The sequence below is a fragment of the Barbus barbus genome (genome assembly GCF_936440315.1).
Source record: "Barbus barbus genome assembly, chromosome: 45".
Classification (NCBI taxonomy): domain Eukaryota; kingdom Metazoa; phylum Chordata; class Actinopteri; order Cypriniformes; family Cyprinidae; genus Barbus; species Barbus barbus.
In genome coordinates this window covers 18,646,995-18,669,239 of record NC_136723.1, presented here as the reverse complement: position 1 = coordinate 18,669,239, position 22,245 = coordinate 18,646,995, and the positions used below count along the sequence as shown (strand labels likewise).

The 22,245-nt window shown below is 37.0% G+C and overlaps 1 protein-coding gene across 2 annotated transcripts in view; it reads right to left on the bottom strand.

Moving 5' to 3' along the window:
* Nucleotides 1–22,245, bottom strand: part of ksr1a (kinase suppressor of ras 1a) — a gene marked incomplete at both ends in the record, with an annotated part of 34,733 nt that overhangs the window by 4,519 nt on the left and 7,969 nt on the right. For both annotated transcript variants that reach the window (XM_079408008.1, XM_079408009.1), the window contains 9 exons: nucleotides 188–356; nucleotides 510–619; nucleotides 706–767; nucleotides 1,643–1,726; nucleotides 1,835–1,904; nucleotides 2,323–2,498; nucleotides 3,622–4,093; nucleotides 4,167–4,314; nucleotides 7,248–7,388. In XM_079408008.1, coding sequence (XP_079264134.1) covers nucleotides 188–356; nucleotides 510–619; nucleotides 706–767; nucleotides 1,643–1,726; nucleotides 1,835–1,904; nucleotides 2,323–2,498; nucleotides 3,622–4,093; nucleotides 4,167–4,314; nucleotides 7,248–7,388 — 1,432 coding nt within the window. The remainder of the gene's footprint in view (nucleotides 1–187; nucleotides 357–509; nucleotides 620–705; nucleotides 768–1,642; nucleotides 1,727–1,834; nucleotides 1,905–2,322; nucleotides 2,499–3,621; nucleotides 4,094–4,166; nucleotides 4,315–7,247; nucleotides 7,389–22,245) is intronic.

The window sequence follows — 22,245 nt, the reverse complement described above, 5'->3', positions numbered from 1 at the left end:
GACAGAGAGACAATCTGGGGTTAGAGATGAAGTCCCATTGTGCCTTGTGTTGAGTTACAGTGTTACATGCAGATAAAGAGTCCTGAATATTTACCTGGGATTAATGCAGATGTGTGTTATGTATTAATCAGTGTAGTATTTGTTCATGTGTTCGTTTATTGCAGCGTCAGTGTTTACAGGTGCTTACCTGGAAAGTGGAAGCGGTTGTCACGGTGGCCCTTTGGGGAGGGGTTAGGGGGCGGGGTTATACTTGGAGGATTGCTCTGCTGGAAGGGGGCGGGAGATGAAGGCGTAGAGGAAGTAGTGGAGGATGGATTACTGCTAGAGTCCAGCTGATTCAGCACCGGTGGTTGATCCTGCCAGAAATAAATCATATTGATTATGTTGATGTTGATGTTATTAAAAGAAATTACGTAATTTTCATAATCTGGAGAATATATATACTGCATACTACAAAAACAGGACAAGCTGTATACTAGTATATCATTCTGTCACACAGTAACCAGTACCTTCTTTGTTATTGCCTTTGGTAGTGTACCGAACTGTGGTGCTTCAGGTGGACGGTCCACGGGGTTGTTAATGTCTGAGGGTACAGACTCAGTCCTACGAATCTTTGTGACTGAGAGAGACACATGAAATTATTAGAAAAACATGTCTGTCATTATTGATGTTCTTATATCTGAGCAACAGATAAAATAATCTTACTGGGAAAGAAGGAGATTCTGCAGGGTGGAGCTTCTTTAGAGCATTTGTTGTGACACTTTAACCTATGAGAGGATAAGAGGAGAAGTGATATTCACATAGATTACTCTGAGGACACAAAGACATTAGTGGTAAATGAGTGTGGTTTTCTTGGGTGAAACCCACAAAACTAGTTAAGAACAATTACAGGTTATAAAAACTAAATATACTGTACGTATATATGCTTTAAAAAGCTTATAAATTAAAGATATATTTAATGAAACTAAATTTTATATATATATATATATATATATATATATATATATATATATATATATATATATATATATATATATATATATATATATATATATATATATATATATGTATTTATTTTAAATGATGATATGCAATATATTATATAATTGTAAATGTATGCAGTATTTTTCAGTAATGGTAGGTTTACTATATTGAATTTAATTTATGCTGATTTTAATTTTAAAAATGAATTTATTGCATTCAGGCAGGATGACTTTCAGTACTGTATTACAATAAAGATGATTATATGTTTTGCACTACTGCAATGGACATTTGGTCATTTCTTTTCTTTTCTTTTTTAATTGTCATTAAAATAATTTCACACTGCAAAAAAAATTGTAATAAAGTTGATTTTTTTCCTTTCGAAATGTGAAATATGACTTGGACACTGAACAACAAAGAAGAATATTTTATGTTTTAGATATTTTGAAGAATCTTGTTAACTAAACAGTTTCAGTTTCCACTAATTTTGACTGTATAGGCAATAAAATAATGGGACCTGAAATTGTTCGGTTATGAACAATTATTCATAATATCTTCAGTTATGTTCAACAGAAGAAAGTAAGTCACATGGGTTTGGAACAACATGAGAGTGAAAATGGGTACAAAATGATTTTTGCCCTTAAGTATTTTTTTTACTCACCTGCAGTGTTTGCATTTCACCCCAAAGATCATGTTTTTCTGGCACACTTGACATGTCTGGGAGAGCCATGACTTTGTAGAAAACCTAGAAATGCACATATACACAAAAACGTCTTTATGTCTCTGGGACAGATTTCAACAATAATTTCCACCGATTTTGTTCAATAAAGGACAGCCTAGGAAGCAGGGATACCTGTGAGTGACAGCCAGCCCGATGTCTCTCCGCAGAGCCTGAGGTGAGCTGCGGTGGACGGTAACATTATCTAGAGAGCGACAGAACAGACAGAGACAGTTTAAATGAGAGACTTCAATTGATTAAGTATCTCTAAACAGCACGCTTTTAGACAGAACAAAACCACCAGATATACTGGACCTCCAAAACACAACAAACACTCGTCTAGACTCAGTAGCAAACTCTCAGTAAACAGCCGTGCTTTTACAAAGTGCTGCTGCTGAATCATTTACTCCGCTCCCTGAAAACCGTCGGCGATAGCAGGAGTATTTGAGTGTGTAGAGCGCAGGTGAGAGCTTCCTCTTCACTCTGAGAGGTTGAACTGTGACCTCAGTCTGATCAGCATTCAGCAGGCACTTCACTGCAGTCTGGTCTATTTGAACTACAGATCTGCTCAGTCAAGAATCGTGCATGTCTTTGAAATGCTGTAATTGTGCTGCTGAACTCACTCCGCAGGCCGATGTGCTCTTCCTGTAGTGTGGGAGTGCCTGGCAAAGTGTACGGGGCCGTGGCGGGTGCTGCCCCAGGGGTCCGTGCGGAGAGAGTGGGCGAGCGAGATGGAGAGTCCTCACAACCGTTTCCATTAATCTGGACGTTCAGAAACAGCTTGTTTTTCTTCACACACCTAATAACAACGAAAGACAGTCAATGTCAGGCCAAGTATTCGGCTGATTTCTGGCTTATTTGGGGTTAATTGCACGAGTTTAGCCTGCTTGGTACATTTTTCATGAAACATGAACATGCACATCTCCCGTTTTAAAATATATTTTTGTCAATTTAGAGGAAATATTGTGTAAAATAAACATTTATTCAATGCCAAATGTATTTATGCCTCAAAGAATTAATTTATAATAATGATGACAATGATCATGTAAAATAATGTATTCTCTCTCTGTATTCTTCTTCTCTCTCTTTACATTAGTCATATGATATAATATAATATAAGATAACATATAGTTTGGAAATTGATGTTTCCATGTATGCAACGGGGTGGTGATGGCGCAGTGGATAAGACACATGCCTTTGGTGTGAGAGACCCGGGTTCGAATCCACTGTGAGACACCAATGTGTCCCTGAGCAAGACACTTAACCCCTAGTTGCTCCAGAGGCGTGCGACCTCTGACATATATAGCAATTGTAAGTCGCTTTGGATAAAAGCGTCAGCTAAATGAATAAATGTATGCTGGACACTTGTTGGCTGATTTCCATCACTATGTAGTCCAACTGCATCATTTAGTACAATTAATATAATTAATTATATTAAAATTTGTTTATAAAGGAATTCATTCTGTATGTATGCATAATTTAATATCATTATTTATTTATTTATATATATAAATATTTATTTTTATTAAGCCTAAGTGTTCAGATCAAAATGGTTTTAAAATCAATAGGCATAATTTTGTCAACTGTGTCCAAACTTTTGACTAATATATTGGACTATAAATATTAGAATCAGCTGCTGAAAAGCCCATATCTGTGGTCACATTGTTGGCGTTATTGGTTTTTTACATCATCACAGATTGCTATACACAGATTGCTAGAAACAGGCATGACTTATGAAAACACAGTCAATGACTTGTTGATAATTCAAGTGATTTAACCCTATAAAACCTGACATATTAGAAATGGACCTTTAGAAAAAATCTTAAGCCTTAGAAACTTATCAAATGTAATACGTATAAAGTAGGCGTTTATAACGTCCTTTCTGAAGTCTCTATTTTGTGGTCCGTTTCCTCAAGACCTACTTGTTAGTGGGTGTATCTTCGATGCGGTGGCCGAGCTGACTCTCGTGGCTCTTACTGCGGGTCATCGAGATGTTTGGGAGGAGGTGCAGAACTTTGCGGGACGGTGGAGGAGGTGTGCAGGGAGGCTTGAGGCGGTGTCTCCTCCGGGAGGGCGGGGTTATAGGTGGAGTCGAGGTGTGTCCGTGGAGTCTGACGGGACGGGAGGTGTAATACGGGCTGGGGTCGGTCAGACTCTCTGCGTAACCGTGGTAAATGTGAGCCTCGCCGAGCGACAGGATGTAGCGGGGGTACGGGTAGGTGGAGAGAGGCGTGGAGGGGGTGGAGGGAGTGGTCATGGGCCGGGCCAGAGGGGAAGGGCTGTGGGGGCGCAGGGAACCTCCTAGTAACGGAATCTGGTCCACTGGTGTCAAGCCGCCACTGTCCCGCCTCATGGGCTCGGAGAACCAACAACCGCTGTCCTCTTTAAACTCCCCTGAAGGTCATAAAGTCACAGTCAATTCAGAAGATATCTACTATTGGGTGAATCTCAGGGAAAGAGCACTCACCTGACTCAGAGGCAGTCTTTAAACAGTTGAGGGCAGCACACAGCCTGGTGCAGTCCTCTGAACTGGAGCCCAGCCGTCTCATGGTTTCCTTCACCTGAATGCCGGGCATCTGCAGCAGCGCATCCAATGACAGCTTCACGTTCACTGCCTGAGAAAGAGTATGACAGTCTAAAATACCTTTTTAAAAATGTTTCTGTCACGTGAACCTGAAAAATGTGAGGGAAATAACATAGATTTGATTTTATCCATCAAGATTTGAATGGTTACATCATCAGAACAGTCACTATTAGATATTGATAAATAATTTTTTATATATATATATATATATTTTTTAAATATGTAAGAACTTATAAACTGTGAATAGTTAAGTTCCTTGCACACTGGGTCCGAAATTTTCATCATCCTTTCCTATCAAAATGTTTGTTACGGATGCGAAAACAGAAAAAATCAAACCTGATCTGATTTTTTTTATGACGGATGAGAGTTTCGGAGGCAGTGTGTAAACATGATCAACACAACGTAAGGTCGTATTTATTTTTTAACGTGCGAAAAATTTGGATAAAAATTTTGGACTCAGTATGACCTCAAGTCTAGAGAAATGTATTAACAACATAAAACACCGTTCAAAAGTTTGGTCAGTAAAATTTTGGTTTATTTATTATTTTATTCAACAATGACGCATTAAATTGATCAAAAGTGACAGTAAAGATCATGGTTTCCCAAAAAACAAGCAGCCCAACTGTTTTCAACATTGATAATAATAACAAATGTTTCTTAAGCACTAAATCAGCATAATAGATTGATTTCTGAAGGATCATGTGACACTGAAGACTGGAGTAATGATGCTGAAAATTCAGCAAGAATATATTACATTTGAAAATACATTAAAATTGAAAACAATTCATTTAAACTGTACATATTTTATCAGATAAATGCAACATTGTTGAGCCTGAGAGACTTCTTTCAAAAACATCTCAAATGTTTTCATGTTGCCTCTTTTTAGATGTTGCGAAACATGTGCCTTTGTGTCTATTCTGACACGTTTACTCCTTAAATAATAAGGAAACACTTATAGACATCAGCAAGATGCTGACATGCCCTTAACTGTCAGTTAGAGGGTTATTCATGTGATTTAAGGTCGCATACAACAGGACACACTCACCTCAATCAATGCATTCTCTTGTGAATAAAGCTCTTTAAATTCCCAGGACACATGACCTCTTAGAACTAATTAATATGATTCCCTAATTACAAACCTGTGTGACTGATTTGAAGTGAGTAGCTTGTGACATTGGACTGATATTAATAATGTTTATTATTCCTGAACTACTCACACAATCATATTGTAAATATGTAGTAAATCTCACAAACGGATTTCTTTTTTGGGCTTTATGACAGGTTTAATGTCATTCATAATGGAGAGAAGTAAGAAAAGCAATTATAAAATGAAATGACATGTATGTGACCGACTATCATACCACACATATGCAACTGATTTAGCTGAGCAGAATAAAATGAGGAAAGTCCACTGCTGTCTGTGAGAATGGATGCTATGTGATGTAGGAATAGAGCAGTGTCAGAAACAGAGAGAGCGAGAGAGAGAGAGGCTGACTCAGCATGTTGGGTAATTAGAGTTGGTGTATCTCGGGTCTGCTGGGAACGTGGCTGTGGCCAAACTGCCAAAACACCGCAGATTTTCTAATTCCTCAGCTTTACTCAAGGATATTGAACAACAAAGCATAAAACACACACAAAAACATATCCTTGCTCACACACTGAAATGAACACTCAATAATATGTTTTTGTTAGTGAATTTCTAAGAAGATTTGAGTCCAGCCTCACACATTACTAGAGGAAGATTTGAGGAAGATTGTTTATTTGGGCACATAATTAGGATCTTTTGTTGTAATATTTTATATGTAAGATGGCAGCACTATCTTGATTTTATGTACATAAACATTTTCATAAATACATAATCCAAACATTTGAGCAAATTAAAATGTGTAGATTACATACAATAATAACCAATAATTATTATTATCTTTTAAAATATTATATTTTAATATTAAAATATTATATGTTCTGCAAGAGAACGACACTTTATTGTGCCATCCCAAAGAGGCACAACATCACTTTCACTGACTTTTTCATTAACTGTTCTCACCTGGTGGAATAACCTGCCCAACACAATCAGAGCAGCTGAATCCTTAGCATCTTCAAGAAACGCTAAAAACACATCTCTTCCATCTTCATTTGATGCTCTAACTCTAACACTCTCAATTCTACTTCTATTTTTAATTCTAATTTTCAATTTTTTACTTAAAAAAAAAAAAAAAAAATACACACTTGACCCTCTATCATGTGCATATTTATTTTCTAACTGCTAGCTTTTCTTGAAAAACTGACACAAGCTTTCTTTTTTCTATTCTATCTACTTGTGTCTTAAAAAAAAAAAAAAAACTAGGTTTCTCAAAAAACCCCTTGCTACGTGTACTGTGTTAGCCTAACCGAGACTTGTCATAGCACTTGCATGTTGTTGCTCTTTTGTTGGTTTTGATTGCTTCTATTGTTCTCATTTCTAAGTCGCTTTGGATAAAAGCGTCTGTTAAATGACTAAATGTAAATGTAAATATAAATATTTTAAATAAATATTCTTTGCACAAAATCTGTCATTTATGTTATTAATATCATAATTAAATTTTTTAAATTCATTAATTTATTAAATGTATTAATTTACTAGAAATTATATATATATATATTCTTTTTTTCTTTACAAAAAATAAACACACAATATACATGATCAAATAATGAATTTTTACATGACTATCACAAAAACATCAGATACGAATTTAGCTGAAAATATTATACTTTTTATTATGAATTTTTTACATTTTGAATTTATTATTATTATTTGATATTGGTATGAAATTTTATCCAGACAAATATGACCACTGATTGGCTTTCTGAGAGTCACCTTGCTACACTGATAAATTGCATTTTTGTGAAAACAGGTGACATCATCAAAGTATTGAATATTTACAGGAATATTCCCTCTCCTCCAAAAACACACATACACATTACCTCTATGAGCTCAGGTCTGACATTGATGGTGCGTAACCAGTCCTCCAGCCGTGGGTAGCTGTTCAGGGCCAGTGGCCTTTCTGTGTCTGGCACCTTCTGCTTACACTGCAGCTGTTTACAGATGTACTTCATGAGCTTGACCTGCAGGGGGCAGCAGAGCACAAAGCAGATGAGGGAGGGGCCGTCAGGGGGGCGGGGTCTGTAAAAGGCCTTTATTGCCTCAGCAGGTTTCACTTACAACCGAAGGACAATTTCACATACAGATCATCAGAAAACTGTTACATGAACATGACAGACATCACAAAGGACACATGCACATAATACAGACATGCACATATAATCAGTTCAGTTTAGATTTAATTGACAAGGACGTGAAAACTCAAAGAATTGTAGAGGTCAGTACTCAACTAAACTAAATTTTAAAAGGACTTATCTGTCAAAAAATTTTCTTCTATAACATGTTATTAAAAGACTATATTATTATTGCTTTATAACCCTTTTTCCTCTTTTATTGTATGCATTAGTGTACTTTATAGTATTTGTTTCTTGGTTTATAAATTAATACCCTCTCCACAGGTACTTATATATTATACTCGTGTGTTTTCATTTCATGGATATCACATTCATACGAGCACATACAAATGCATGCATATTACACATACGCACTGACATATAACATTTACATGCTATTCACCTATCTTTGGTTTGGGATATTTCTTGTTGTTTCTTTCTCTTGACATTTCTTGTTCAATATACTGTTTTTATTAATTTGATGTAGCCATATGCATTTCTGTATTTTATTTTATTTTTCCATCATTTTGTGTAGTGAAATATCGTTTAGGTGGAGTGGAATTGTTTCGTTTTAGCATTTTTTTTTTTATTGTATGTTGTGCCAAAAATATGTCTATATATATATATATATGTGTATGTGTGTATATATATATGTGTATGTATTATATACTATGGTACTATGGTGCACAAAAAAAAAATGAATGTAAAGAAAATAATAATGCATGTGTTTCAGGATAGCAGTGTCATTCCAGTACATAAATTAATCAGTGACAAATATATCAAAATTAACACTAATCCAAAGCTATGCATTACAGCAGTGTCTCTCATCAGCCATTTCAGCATCAGTTGCCATTAAATCGCAGCACCTGCAAGTCTGATAAATAACACGGCATCAGAACACACGCAGTTTGAAATTTGACTGGATTTTCTCTCCCTCTCTCTTTTTTTTGCTCCCCTTCAGCAAACAGGGCTGTCAGCTATAAATAACTGTTATTATATGGAAGGGAGCTGCAGCCCTCCTCATGGGGGCGACTGCACTGCTGGCATGGCAACCGAGTGTCATCGGAACACTGTGCTGACGGCGGGAGCGTTCTGACAACACAGCTCCACGAGACGCAGAGTTCACACGGAGGCTAAGACGGCAGTCCGTCTCGTCGAACATGGCCGTGGCCGTGGCCGTCTGCTTCCAGCTGTACATGCCGCCACATGCGCTGGACTGCAGGATTTCTCCCCATTCTGGCCTGTTGTGGATAATAAACACACTCCCAAATCTTTCACAAACAAACCACACTGGCTTATGCAAGAGGAATTTTCCAGCTCGGTGCAGAATGCTGACCCACCTCAAATTAACCGATACACTCAAAAAACCACACCTATTCCTAGATCCAGCTTCCTGGATGGGCCGCACGGACACCTCAGCAGAACAGAAGCACTGATGACGCAGTGAGACAGAAAGAAGAGAAGGGGGAAATAGTGGGATAGAGAGGGAGAGAATGAGGGGTAGGGTGAGAGGAGGGCTCACCTGCTGTGACAGTTCAGGTCAGCGGCTCACTGACGCACACAGACCCGTTACCATGAGGCCGACAGCCATAAAATGATTCATCCTTTCACACTTCCCCCTCTGCCGCCCCCCATCCCACTGCGGCCGCCTGCAATCACTGCTTTAATGAGAAGAGCACGCTTATACATGCGTAAAACAGCAGTGGCCAGACACACTTCATCCCTCAATCATCATTACTAGACACACCAACATATACACAGAATATATAAACTGATCTCTGCATAATCCACTGATGTGTATAATCTTACCTACATGTGCAAAGAGACCTTTGTATTTTCAAACTGATGCCAAAATCATATTCCGACACCCCCGTGCTGCTGGAGGCGGGCTGTAGGGCCCTATGAAATCAGTTTTATTTTTTCCCAAATTCCGTTTTTATTTTTTTCTAAATTAAGTTTTTTCCGTTTTCATTTTTCGGGATTCCATTTTTTTCCATTTTTAATTCTCCTTTTTAAACGGTCAAATTAAATTTTATAAATCAAAAAGCATGTCTAATTAATTAAAATCATGAAACTTATACAATTTAACATTAATTTATTAAAAGTGTAACAAAAATTACATTTAGGGCTGTATGAAATGTTTTATTTTTTTCTCACCTTATGTTTTATTGTTTTAGCATGTCTAATTATTTGAATGCATATAAACTATTTTTATTTATTCTTACAGTAGCCTTATGAAATGTTTTTCCCCCCTCAGAAATTCTGTGTGTATTTAAATTGTACTTGTTATCAGATGACATAAAACATTGATTTAATTTATATTTTAATTAATGAAAATGAAACATTAAAATGTTTGGCAAATAAAGGGGATTTACTATTATTATTAAAATATTTTGTGATTATTTCTTAAAAAGATAAAAGTTTTATTATTTTTCAACAGTAGTAGTAAGTAGTAGTAGTAGTATTACGTACATTCTACTAAATTATATTAAATGTAGCCTATTTCTGGCACAATGTCTTTAAGCTAAACCAAACTTTTATTTTGACGGGTTGCTGTGAATACCTTTAAAGTTCTGTGTGTATATGATATGACGCTAGTTTTACTCAAATGAAATGGTAAAATGCTCGTAAAGTGCCTCTCAGATCAGTTCTGGAGATATTGATCATGTATTTATGCCCTCATTGAGACGGCAGACGCTGAAATCACCGCGAGCGCCGTGTGAGCTGTGTGTGTAACGTTAGTAAACAAAACCGCACGTCTGCTCTATTCATACAGAGATGCGCAGAACATGCAGAATTCATATTTAAATCGACTTTGCGGCTTAATATTTACAGATACTAGTCCATATCGCGTAATGTGTAATGGCCTACTTTTGATTTATTCATCCAAACTTTGACAAATTCCGTGACATTCCGCGTTAAATTCCGTTTTTATGATTGGATTCCACGATTCCATCCACGTTTTCTGCATCGTGGAAATCATAGGGCCCTAGGGCTGTAGATTAATGTAAACGTGTCGTGACGCTCGAGCGTATGCCCCAAACACAACAACGATGCAATGATGGTGTATCTAGGTCTTTTATTAAACTGGATAAATTATTACACATTTTATATTTTATGTTGTCATAATTTGATAAAAACAAACGTTTATTATTGTATGTTGGCTTTGGAAAACTTGCATCTGATGTTTCTCTATGTCGCATTTTGCATAACTCCGGGTCGTCGACACCAAGCTTCGTTGCAATTTCTTTCTAGGAGTTAAATGCTTTCTCTGAACCTTTAAAGTCTCCCCGCGAGTGATTGCACAGTGTATTTATATTGCTAGTGACTTGGAGATGTTGTTCCCCTGTCTGACCCGTTAAATGAGAAACAAACCGGGAAAAAAAAAATTGCGCGTCAAAGAAGGTGGAGCTCCAGAACACACCTACCGATTGCGTAATCGCCACGGACCAATGTTAGCTCAAAGATGTTTAGAAGCCAAAACGAACTCCCCCAGAAAGTTTGCTTTGGTGAGCTGTATCGAACTGCCGAAACAAACTCAAAACGAACTTCGTTTCGGCCTGATTTTGTTCGAAATGACGTCATATCGGTTCGTTCTTCGATTTCGTTTGAAGTATAGCAGGGCCTTTTTTCTCTCACTCACTGATTAAAGCCCTGCATTTCAGCCCGGGCCCCGACTTTTTTACGCCTCTAGGGCCGGCCATCAGACCTCGCTGGTGGAAACAACACGAGACCGTGCTACCGCGACTGTCAAGAGCGGCTCGACGGTGTTTAGTGTCCAGCAGCAGCAGCATGCGTGCCGTCAGCGCAGCTGAAGAGTTCTGCGTTCAAACGCACGCAATAGGCTAAAGCTTGCCGCAAGCACTGCAAAAGTAATTACTATGAATGTGTCCGGGGAAATAGTTAGGAGATATTTGAATTATTTACTAATAATCCAGTGTTTTCTGAATCCGTGTCGCAAAGATGATCCTCATTAGACGTGCCATTAGAGATTATGAGTTTCGGTTCATTTTTGTGAAGCGCTCCTGTTCAAGATGAGACGGCAGAAAGCGCATCATGTTTGTTTTCTTTATTGTTTTTCTTTAGACGGGCTCGGGTCGGTAATTCTGATGAGCTGTCGGACACGGGCAGGGCTCTATCACTGATCACAATAAACTCAAAATAAGTCAAATGGATCTTTATATATTCAAAATCACGCCCACGTAAAACAATCCCTAAATACGAAAACTGCTCTTTATTTACTTAAAATGATGTCCACATACTTAAACTGATCCCTAGCATACACAGACTGATCACTACTTTATATACGCAAACTGATCTTTATATACATAAAATCATGCCAACATACTTAAACTGATCCTTGCATACTTACACTGATCACTAAATACTCAAACCAATCATTATATACTTAAAATGATGGCTACATTCTTAAACTGAACTCTTGCATAGTCAGACTGATCACTACATACTCAAACTGATCCTTATGCATTTGAAATGATGCCCACATACTTAAATTGATCCCTTGTATACTCCAATTGATCACTACATACTCAAACTGATCTTTATATGTATAAAATGATGCCTACATACTTAAAAAAATAATGTACACTCAGTCTGTATACTCAGACAAATCTCTTGCATACTCAAACTGATTTCTATACACTTGAAGTCCACATACTTGAACTGTATACGCAGACTGATCACTAAATACTCAAATTAATCAATATATACTTAAAATAATGCCTACATACTTAAACTGATTCCTGCATACTTAGACTGATCACGAAATACTCAAACCAATCAATATATACTTAAAATGATGTCTATATTCTTAAACTGATTCCTGTATACTCAGACTGATCTCTATATACTTGAAATCAGGTCCACATACTTGAACTGATCCCTGTATTCTCAGACTGATCACTAAACTCTCAAAATAATCATGATATACTTAAAATGATGACTACATACGTATACTAATCCATAGCATAAACAAACTAATCACTCACTATATACTCAAACTGGTCCTTCGATACTTAAAATGGGCCCCACATAATAGTGAACAGATATGTGGCCAAGTATGGTTACCCATACTTGGAATTTGTGTTCTGCATTTAACCCATCCAAAGTGCACACACACACCGTGAACACACACCCGGAGCATAATGAAACTGATCCCAAAAACTAATTACAAAAATAGTCAATATTCAAACTGATTCTTACATACTAAAATGAACCCTGTAATTAAATGATAATCAAATGCAAGTCCACACCACTCATGATACATACATACTCAAACAGATCCCTACATATAAGTCACTCATATATTCGAAATAATACATACATTATCAGATCGTTACCCGTTATTTCAGATGATCCCTACATTCCCAAACTAATCCTTGAATAGTAAAACTACACTCAATTTGTGCTCCGTTTAATGGCCTTTGTGTTAATGCAGTGATCAGATCTTTGTGCTGGGGATTTTCTGGCTGAAAGCTCTCAGTCTTTATCTCCGTTTCATAACGGCCCTGAGAGAAACCAGTACCTTAACAGGTGAATCAGAGCTTCAATGACAACCTCTCAAGAGCCATCAGCTTACAAACGCACTCTCTTTTGTACACATACTCACACACGCATATTTCAGTAAAAAAGAAAAAGACCTTGAGCACACTGTCGCAGCAGAAGCCAACAAAGGACCCGCGCACTGCAGGCGAGCATCTGATAGCAGACGGCAGTATAAACACCAGCCGGGGTCAGGGGTCACACGCGTAGGAGGACAGGGAACTGAAAGCACGTTGTGGGAGGTCAGAGCCAATAAACAAGCAATTAAAGCTCCGTTGCTAACAGCTAAATGCTAATTACACAGAGGACAGTGAGCACTCCACTCAATAAAGCTCAACTGCCATTCAAAAGCTTTTATCCATCGCAGTCAATATGAAAATTTGTGTCAAGTGCTTGAGGTCTGAGTTTTTAACAGCGCTCAGATTTCAGCATTAACAAAAAAGCCTCACAACTGTTCAACAGCACAAGGTCTCATCCGATGCTCACATACTGCACACTACACACAAGTGAATCCTGAACCACTTCCAGCTAAAAAGCTCTATTTTATAGCCATTATCAAGGTGCTATACCGTTCTGAATATAAATATTGGGCATACTAGTACTTACATCTAGTACTAAGCCACTGTTCCACTGTAACACAAGCTGTAGCAACTGGTATTTTACTGCAGATTCTTGTATGCTAACAATAGGGAAACATAACAACGTTCCTGGTTATTATTTATTTATTTTTGAAGAAACTAAACGTGCACAGAACACGTTTGCATGAATTTGTAATGGCTATTATTTTAAGTTTTATTTTCTTTTAATCAAATATATAAATAATTTAAAAATATTGTTTTATTTAGCAAGGTTTTCATTAATTGATCTAAAGTGACAGTAAATAATTTTTTAGATTAGATTCAACTTTATTGTCATTATGCAGAATACAAATACACAGCTAATGAAATGCAGTTAGCATCTAACCAGAAGTGCAAGAATATAGAGTTTTATATACAGATAAGGGCAGAGTACGTGAAGATATAATTTACAGTATCCACAATGGAGTTGCCAAATACAATATTAAACAGAGTATGTACAGAATATAAATAGGGGTGCAAATGTAGGGTTATATGTACAGTATGCACAGCAGCAACATAAGAACAGTGGTAATCAATACCACTGGTTGTGTGTGCAATAGTATTGTTAAACAATGTAAAGTTATGCAAAATATGAGTAGTGCAATAATATTTATAATAGAAATAGTAATAATACAGGATATTACTATATTTATAAAATTACAAAGAGTTTCTATTTCATATAAATGATGTTCTTTTGAACTTTCTATTAATCTTATTTGTTTCATAAAAATACAATTAAAATATAATTTTATATTTATACAAAGTTAGAGAACACCTGACAAGAGCTCAGAGACCATTCCTTCATCCAGAATCTCTCCAGATCCTTCAGATTCCCAGCTCCATGTTGGTGCTTCTTCTCTTCAGTTCACTTCACTCATTTTCTACAGGGTTCAGGTCAGAGGACTGGAATGGCCATAGCAGAAGCTTGGTTTTGTGCTCAGTGACCCATGTTTGTGTTGTTTTTGAGGTTTGTGTTTGGATTATTGTACGGTTGGAAGATCCAAACAAGGCCCATTATAAGATTTCTAACAGAGTCAGTCACTTATTGATTTTTTATCTGTTGGTATTTGATAGAATCCATGATGCCATGTGTCTAAACAAGATGTCCAGGACCTCAGAAATATAGGCCCACAGCATCAAAAATACAGCAGAATAGTTCATTGTACACATGGGTTACTTTTTATCCCTGTGTTCACCAAACCCATCTTGAGTGTTTGCTGCTAAAAAGCTCATTTTTTAGTTTCATCTGACCATAGAAGCTAGTCCCATTTGAAGTCCCAGTCGTGTCTGATAACTGAATATGCTGGAGATTGTATTTGGATGAGCTAGGAGAATGTTTCTTGAAACCCTCCCAAACAACATATGTTGGTGCTTTTTGACAAAATTTTTTTTTAAGGTTTTCTGACCCCAAGACTCAACTATTTTCTGCAATTCTCGAGCTGTGGTCCTTGGAGAGTCTTTAGTCACTCAAACTCTCCTCCTCACCGTGCATTAGGACGATACAGACACACGTCCTCTTCCAGGCAGTTTCGTAAAATTTTATGTTGATTGGAAATTGTTAATTATTGCCCTGATGGTAAAAATGGGAATTTTCACTGCTCTAGCTCTTTTCTTAAAGCCACTTCACTAATTTGTGAAGCTCAATTATCTTTTGCTGCACGCCAGAAATATATTCTTTGGTTTTTCTCATTGTGATGGATGATTAAGGGAATTTGAGCTTTGTTTTCGCTCCTATTTATATTTCTGTGAAACAGGAAGCCATGGCTAGATAATTTCATGTTCATAATCACCCTGGAGTGCTCAAAGTGATCAATTTATTTATAAATCTTAATTTTTTTGTTTTGTTTTATACAGATTCTTTATTATTCTTAGCCTCTGTCCTTAGATCTTTTAATTGAAATCACAGTTATATTGATCTAACCTCTGTAATGAGGTCATTGTTTTACCTTCTAGCATATATACGTCAAACCAGCTTCTGGTGGTTTTAACTTGGTTTCTAGATGACCACCTTGGTCAAGCTGGTCAGAACTGGTAAATCAGCCTGGAACAGCAACAAAACAGCTACCACATCCTATAAAACTGCTTGACCACCTTAAGCTCCTATGACTCTGATTGTCCAGCAGAGTTACCTATGGTTTCTAAATTATAACTGGTATCTTTAAAATGTTAAAACGGTAATCAGGGTACAATAAAAGAAGTCCATGACTACTTTCTGAACATGTGCTCAAAAAGAACGTCACAATTCTGGAACTAATCGTGGTGTCCACCATAATAGTCACAGCACTGGCACAATTCCTGGTTTTCTAGTCTCACAGCTCTGAGCAAAGCAGAGAAACACCCACTTTCGTGTTCTTTTGTTGGTTCGTCTCTGTGAACATTGATTTTGGGACTTGGCCAAAGCTAGACGGAGAGGAACAGGATGATTCTTCGCTGTCGGTGTGAAAGTTAAGGCCGCAGTGGCTTAAAGGGGTCATAAGATGCGATTTCTTGCTTTCCTTTTCTTTAGTGTGTTATGTAGCTGTTTGTGCATGTATACGATCTGCAGAGTTACAAAGCTCAAAGTCTCCCACAAAAGGATTTATTCTATCTAAAAGAGAAAGCTGATCCAGACCGGGCTAAAACACCTTATTCAAACACGCCCCCACATGTCTACGTCACGATATGGAAATATTTGCGTAATGCCGCCCAAATGTCCACACAAAGAAAGAAGGCGTGGTTTCAGTAACCGCAATAGTGTTGATGCAGCCATGTCAGGGAGACGCTGTGTGTTTCTATGCGAAAGCAAAAGGGTCAATTCTGACTTTGCTATGACAATCTGGTGCTTCTCAATCAGCGACTGTATGTTTTGTTATTAGTTTAAGTATTTGCTATTGACTGTTAAAATGCGGAGTTTTGTGCAGTGTACAGTAACAAGCTCACGATTATGGTAAGGGGCGTTACATTTCCGACACGCGCTTGTGGTGTTCGGCCAATCACTTATGCAATGTGTCAGCTGGCCAATCAGAGCAGACTGTGCTGATCGGAAGGAGGGGCTTTGTAGAAAACGATGCGTTTGAGAGAGGTGAGGCATAGAGGAAATGCAATAATGTACAGTATTTGAAAAATAATGTGTTTTTTGAACATTAAAGCATGTCAATATATTCTGTTACACCAAATACACAAAATAATGATCTTTAAAATAGCATCATATGACCCCTTTAAAGCCTGCAGAGACATCAACAGCCTATTTTTCTCAGACCAAACAACAAGCCCACCATCTCAACTCTTCTTATGTGTGTTAACACAGGAGACTAACAAAGCTAAACACTTCATTTATGTGGGTTGCGTTATTTCTGATAGCAGATTTTAAGTTGTGCACTGCACTAAAGTTGCAGCTGCCATTGAGATGAATGGGAATGCTAACAGCTAGCTTTCTCCAGGTATTATAGAGCTCACTGGAAATGTCTTTGTATCAAATATATTTACTAAATTGTCTAGCAGGATGAAAAGTCTCGGTATTTTAGTCTCTCCAGCTGAATTTCTCATATTCATAACACATGCATGCGTGACCCAGATTAAATGTTTTAGGAAGGTTCCGTTCCAACCTGCTGATGACCGGACCAGGTCCTGAGCCTGTGCTGCTGTCTCTGCACGCACACACACACACACACACTCATCACTGATAACAATAAACTGGTGAAAGTGTGACGTCAGGTTTCCTAGCAACTACACTCCTGGGTCGTCAGTAACGCTTTTTTCAGAGTGGGATTTTCCCACAGACAGAAAAACATGGTGAAAACTAGACATCTCTACACAGCATGGCACAGTCATCTAGTCATAATCTACAAATCTGCATTCACGATATTCTCAGAAATTTGTTGAATCATCAACTTGTTGTGAGTTTGTTGTATCTTCACATATAACATGACAATATTTTTAGCTTATTGAAGCTAAAAATTTTCCTACAGTGGCAAAACATTTTTGGACATGTACTGCTGAGAAGTTGCTCTTTTATGGTTTAGGAGACTTAAAGTTCACCTAAAAAAAGTTCTAGTAATATCAACCTAGCAGTGTAGCAAACTAAAACTATTATAAACATTTTGTTAACTGAAATAAGCTGAAACAAAATTAAATATGAACTAATAAAAAATAAATATTTTGCATTTGCAACAAACTTAAAAAAAAAAAGTTAAAATAAGTTCAAATCACTACGAAAAAATCTGAGAAGTAAAAACTGTAGCCAAAATTTGTCCATTTTACATTCTCAATGCTGTCTTGGAGCAACAACTGAGGTATTACAGAGATATAATTTGTGATTAATTTCCAATATAGTACCATATTAAGGTTTTTAAAATACCTTGGCACCATGGGAATATCTTATTTAATAAAAAAAATAATAATAATAACAGTAATAATTTATGCATCAAAGTAATATCAAAGTGACATGGAAATAGCATCCAATCATAGTAATACCATGATAACACGCTTTTTTTATTGAGTAGCTGCTAAAAAGATGAGGTTTTAATCTTACTGAGGAATATCTGGGGCAACCTGTTCTCAGACAGCAATACAACATTAGGAACAAACTAAAATGGAACTAGGCACATGTGCGTCAAGACAAAAGCACCTCCAAATCACTGCATAATGTTATTTCACATGTAAAATAAACCAAAATCTATCATTTAGTGATTTAAATGTTATGGTAATCAATACTGGTGATATTGGGGGGGGGTTCGCACCTGCCCGACTGCAAACACAGGGACGAGGCTGCCATGACAACGGCTCAGTGAGGTCAGCAGGTGTGATTGACAGCCAAAGGGCAGGAACGGCCCAGCTGCTCAAAGACCACAGACAGATCTGCAGAAAAACAATGCAACCACAGGTACAAGCTGTGAGCTAACCGCCTGATTCACATTGATTAGCATGTCTCTCTATGCAGTTCCACCTGTCACCCTGGTGTAATGTGCTTAACGCCAATCCCTGCTTACAAGTTTCCCGCAGGCCTCAACTTCCTGCAGGACGCACAGGAGTTTAATGCCGACCTCAGACAATCCCCTACACTACCCACACGAGAGATTTACAAAAACCTGCAGCTAATCCCTGCACTGCTTCACATACGTTTACACATGTTTAGTGTCGAGTCACATGTGGGTCGTGTGTCTGTGTATATGCTGACACCGCCAGCCCAATAATCTCATAAAATACAGGAGTATTAATGAGCCTGTATTAGGGATTCATTTTAGAAGAAATAAACATGTTCATCCATTCCCAGCAGCTCAAAGATAAACACAATTTGAGTTCTTGACTTGATAATTAATGACACAATCTACACATTCAGGTTTTTTTTAAATACAATTAAACAGAAAATTGAGATGTACTAAACTACTTAGTACATGTACACTGGATTTAAGTAGATATCCAAAGATCAAGTAATGTTTTAATCTAAACTTTCAATTAATATCAATAACAATTGTGAATATTAAATTATATTACATCTTGCATAATAATAACATATCTAAAAAAATACAAAACATTAAATATTTTATCAAATGTATAAAATATATTATAAAAAGATGATTATTATTATAAAAAGATTACATATATACAGTAATGGTCAGAATTATTGGCACCCATGGTAAATATGATCAAAGAAGGCTGTGAAAATTAATATGCAGTGTTAATCCTTTTGATCTTTTATTAAAAGAATTAACACAAATCTAACCTTTCACTGGATAATAAGAATTTAAAATGGGGGAAACATCATTATGAAATAAATGCTTTTCTCTAATACACATTGGCCACAATTAACGGCACCCTTATTCAATACTTTTTGAATCCTCCATTTGCCAGTTTAACAGCTCTAAATTTTCTCCTATAATGCCTGATGAGGTTAGAGAACACCTGACAAGAGATCAGAGACCATTCCTTCATCCAGAATCACTCCAGATCCTTCAGATTCCCAGCTCCATGACGGTGCTTCTTCTCTTCAGTTCACCTCACTCATTTTCTACAGGGTTCAGGTCAGAGGACTGGAATGGCCATAGCAGAAGCTTGGTTTTGTGCCCAGTGACCCATGTTTGTGTTGTTTTTGAGGTTTGTGTTTGGATTATTGTACGGTTGGAAGATCCAAATAAGGCCCATTATAAGATTTCTAACAGAGTCAGTCACTTATTGATTTTTTATCTGTTGGTATTTGATAGAATCCATGATGCCATGTGTCTAAACAAGATGTCCAGGACCTCCAGCAGAAATATAGGCCCACAACATCAAAAATGCAGCAGTATATTTCATTGTACACATGGGGTACTTTTTATCTCTGTGCTCACCAAACCCATCTTGAGTGTTTGCTGCTAAAAAGATCATTTTTTAGTTTCATCTGACATAGAAGCTAGTCCCATTTGAAGTTCCAGTCGTGTCTGATAACGGAATATGCTGGAGTTTGTTTTTGGATGAGCTAGGAGAATTTTTCTTGAAATCCTCCCAAACAACATGTGGTGATGTAGGTGCTGTTTGACAATTCTTTTTTTTAAGGTTTTCTGACCCCGAGACTCAACTATTTTCTGCAATTCTCCAGCTGTGGTCCTTGGAGAGTCTTTAGCCACTCAAACTCTCCTCCTCACCGTGCATTAGGATGATTTAGACACACGTCCTCTTCCAGGTAGTTTCGTAACATTTTCTGTTGATTGGAAATTCTTAATTATTGCCCTGATGGTGGAAATGGGAATTTTCACTGCTCTAGCTCTTTTTTTAAAGCCACTTCACTAATTTGTGAAGCTCAATTATCTTTTGCTGCACGCCAGAAATATATTCTTTGGTTTTTCTCATTGTGATGGATGATTAAGGGATTTTGGGCTTTGTTTTCCCTCCTATATATATTTCTGTGAAACAGGAAGCCATGGCTGGATAATTTCATGATCATAATCACCCTGGTGTGCTCAAAATTGTGATTATGAATGGGAATGTCAACAACAACAATGACCTGCACATTTATATTAATATTTTTTTATCTTTTATTTTATTCTTTTAAATTTTTTTCTACTTTTCTTTTTCTTAATATTTGTCTATACAATTGCACTGTCCTTGGAGTGGACCTGACTTACATTTCACTGCTGGTTATACTCTGTATAATTGTGTATGTGACAAATAAAAATCTTGAATCTTGAATATACTTCAGAGATATTTTACTCATAAGAATTTCTAGGGGTACCAATAATTGTGTCCAACGTGTATTTGAGAAAAACATTTATTTGATAATGATATTTCCCCCATTTTCAATTGTTTTAGTTCAATGAAAGGTTAGATTGACACACCTATATATATATATATATATACATATATACACATATATATACATATACATATATACACATATATATATACATATACATATATACACATATACACACACACACACACATAAACACACACATACACATACACATACACACACAGTGGATATAAAAAGACTACACACCCCTGTTAAAATGCCAGGTTTCTGTGATGTAAAAAAAATTAGACCAAGATAAATAACTTTTTCCACCTGTAATGCAAACTATAACCTGTACAACTAAATAAAAAAAAACAAACTGAAACCTTTTAGGAAAGGTGGAGTAAAAATAAAAAACTAAAATAATGTGGTTGCATAAGTGTGCACACCCTCTTATAACTGTTCAGAGTTCACATTCTAACTCATGTTAAACACCTGCCATCATTTAAAGTGCCTCTGATTAAACCCAAATAAAGTTTAGCTGTTCTAGTAGGCTTTTCCTGACATTTTCTTAGTTGCATCTTACAGCAAAAGCCATGGTCCGCAGAGAGCTTCCAAAGCATCAGAGGGATCTCATTGTTGAAAGGTATCAGTCAGGAGAAGGGTACAAAAGAATTTCCAAGATATTAGATATACCAGGGAACACAATGAAGACCGTCATCATCAAGTGGAGAAAATATGGCGCAACAGTGATATTACCAAGCACTGGATGTCCCTCCAAAATTGATGAAAATATGAGAAGAAAACTGGTCAGGGAGGCTGCCAGGAGGCCTACAGCTACAATAAAGGAGTTGCAGGAATTTCTGGCAAGTACTGGCTGAGTAGTACATATGACAACAATCTCCCGTATTCTTCATATGTCTGGGCTATGGGGTAGGGTGGCAAGAAAAACATCCAAGCCCAGCTAGATTTTGCAAAAACACATTATAAGTCTCCCAAAAGCATATAGGAAAATGTGTTATGGTCTAATGAGACCAAGGTTGAACTTTTTCGTCATAATTCTAAAAGGTATGTTTGGCATAAAAACAACACTGCACATCACCAAAGGAACACCATACCCACTGTGAAGCATGGTGGTGGCACCATCACGCTTTAGGGCTGTTTTTCTTCAACTGGAACTGGGGACTTAGTCAAGGAACTTCATCTTTCAGCACGTTAACAACCTAAAGCATACATCAAAATCAACAAAAGAATGGCTTCACCAGAAGATGATAAAGTTTTGGAATGACCCAGCCAGAGCCCAGACCTGAATCTGATTGAAAATCTGTGGGGTGATCTGAAG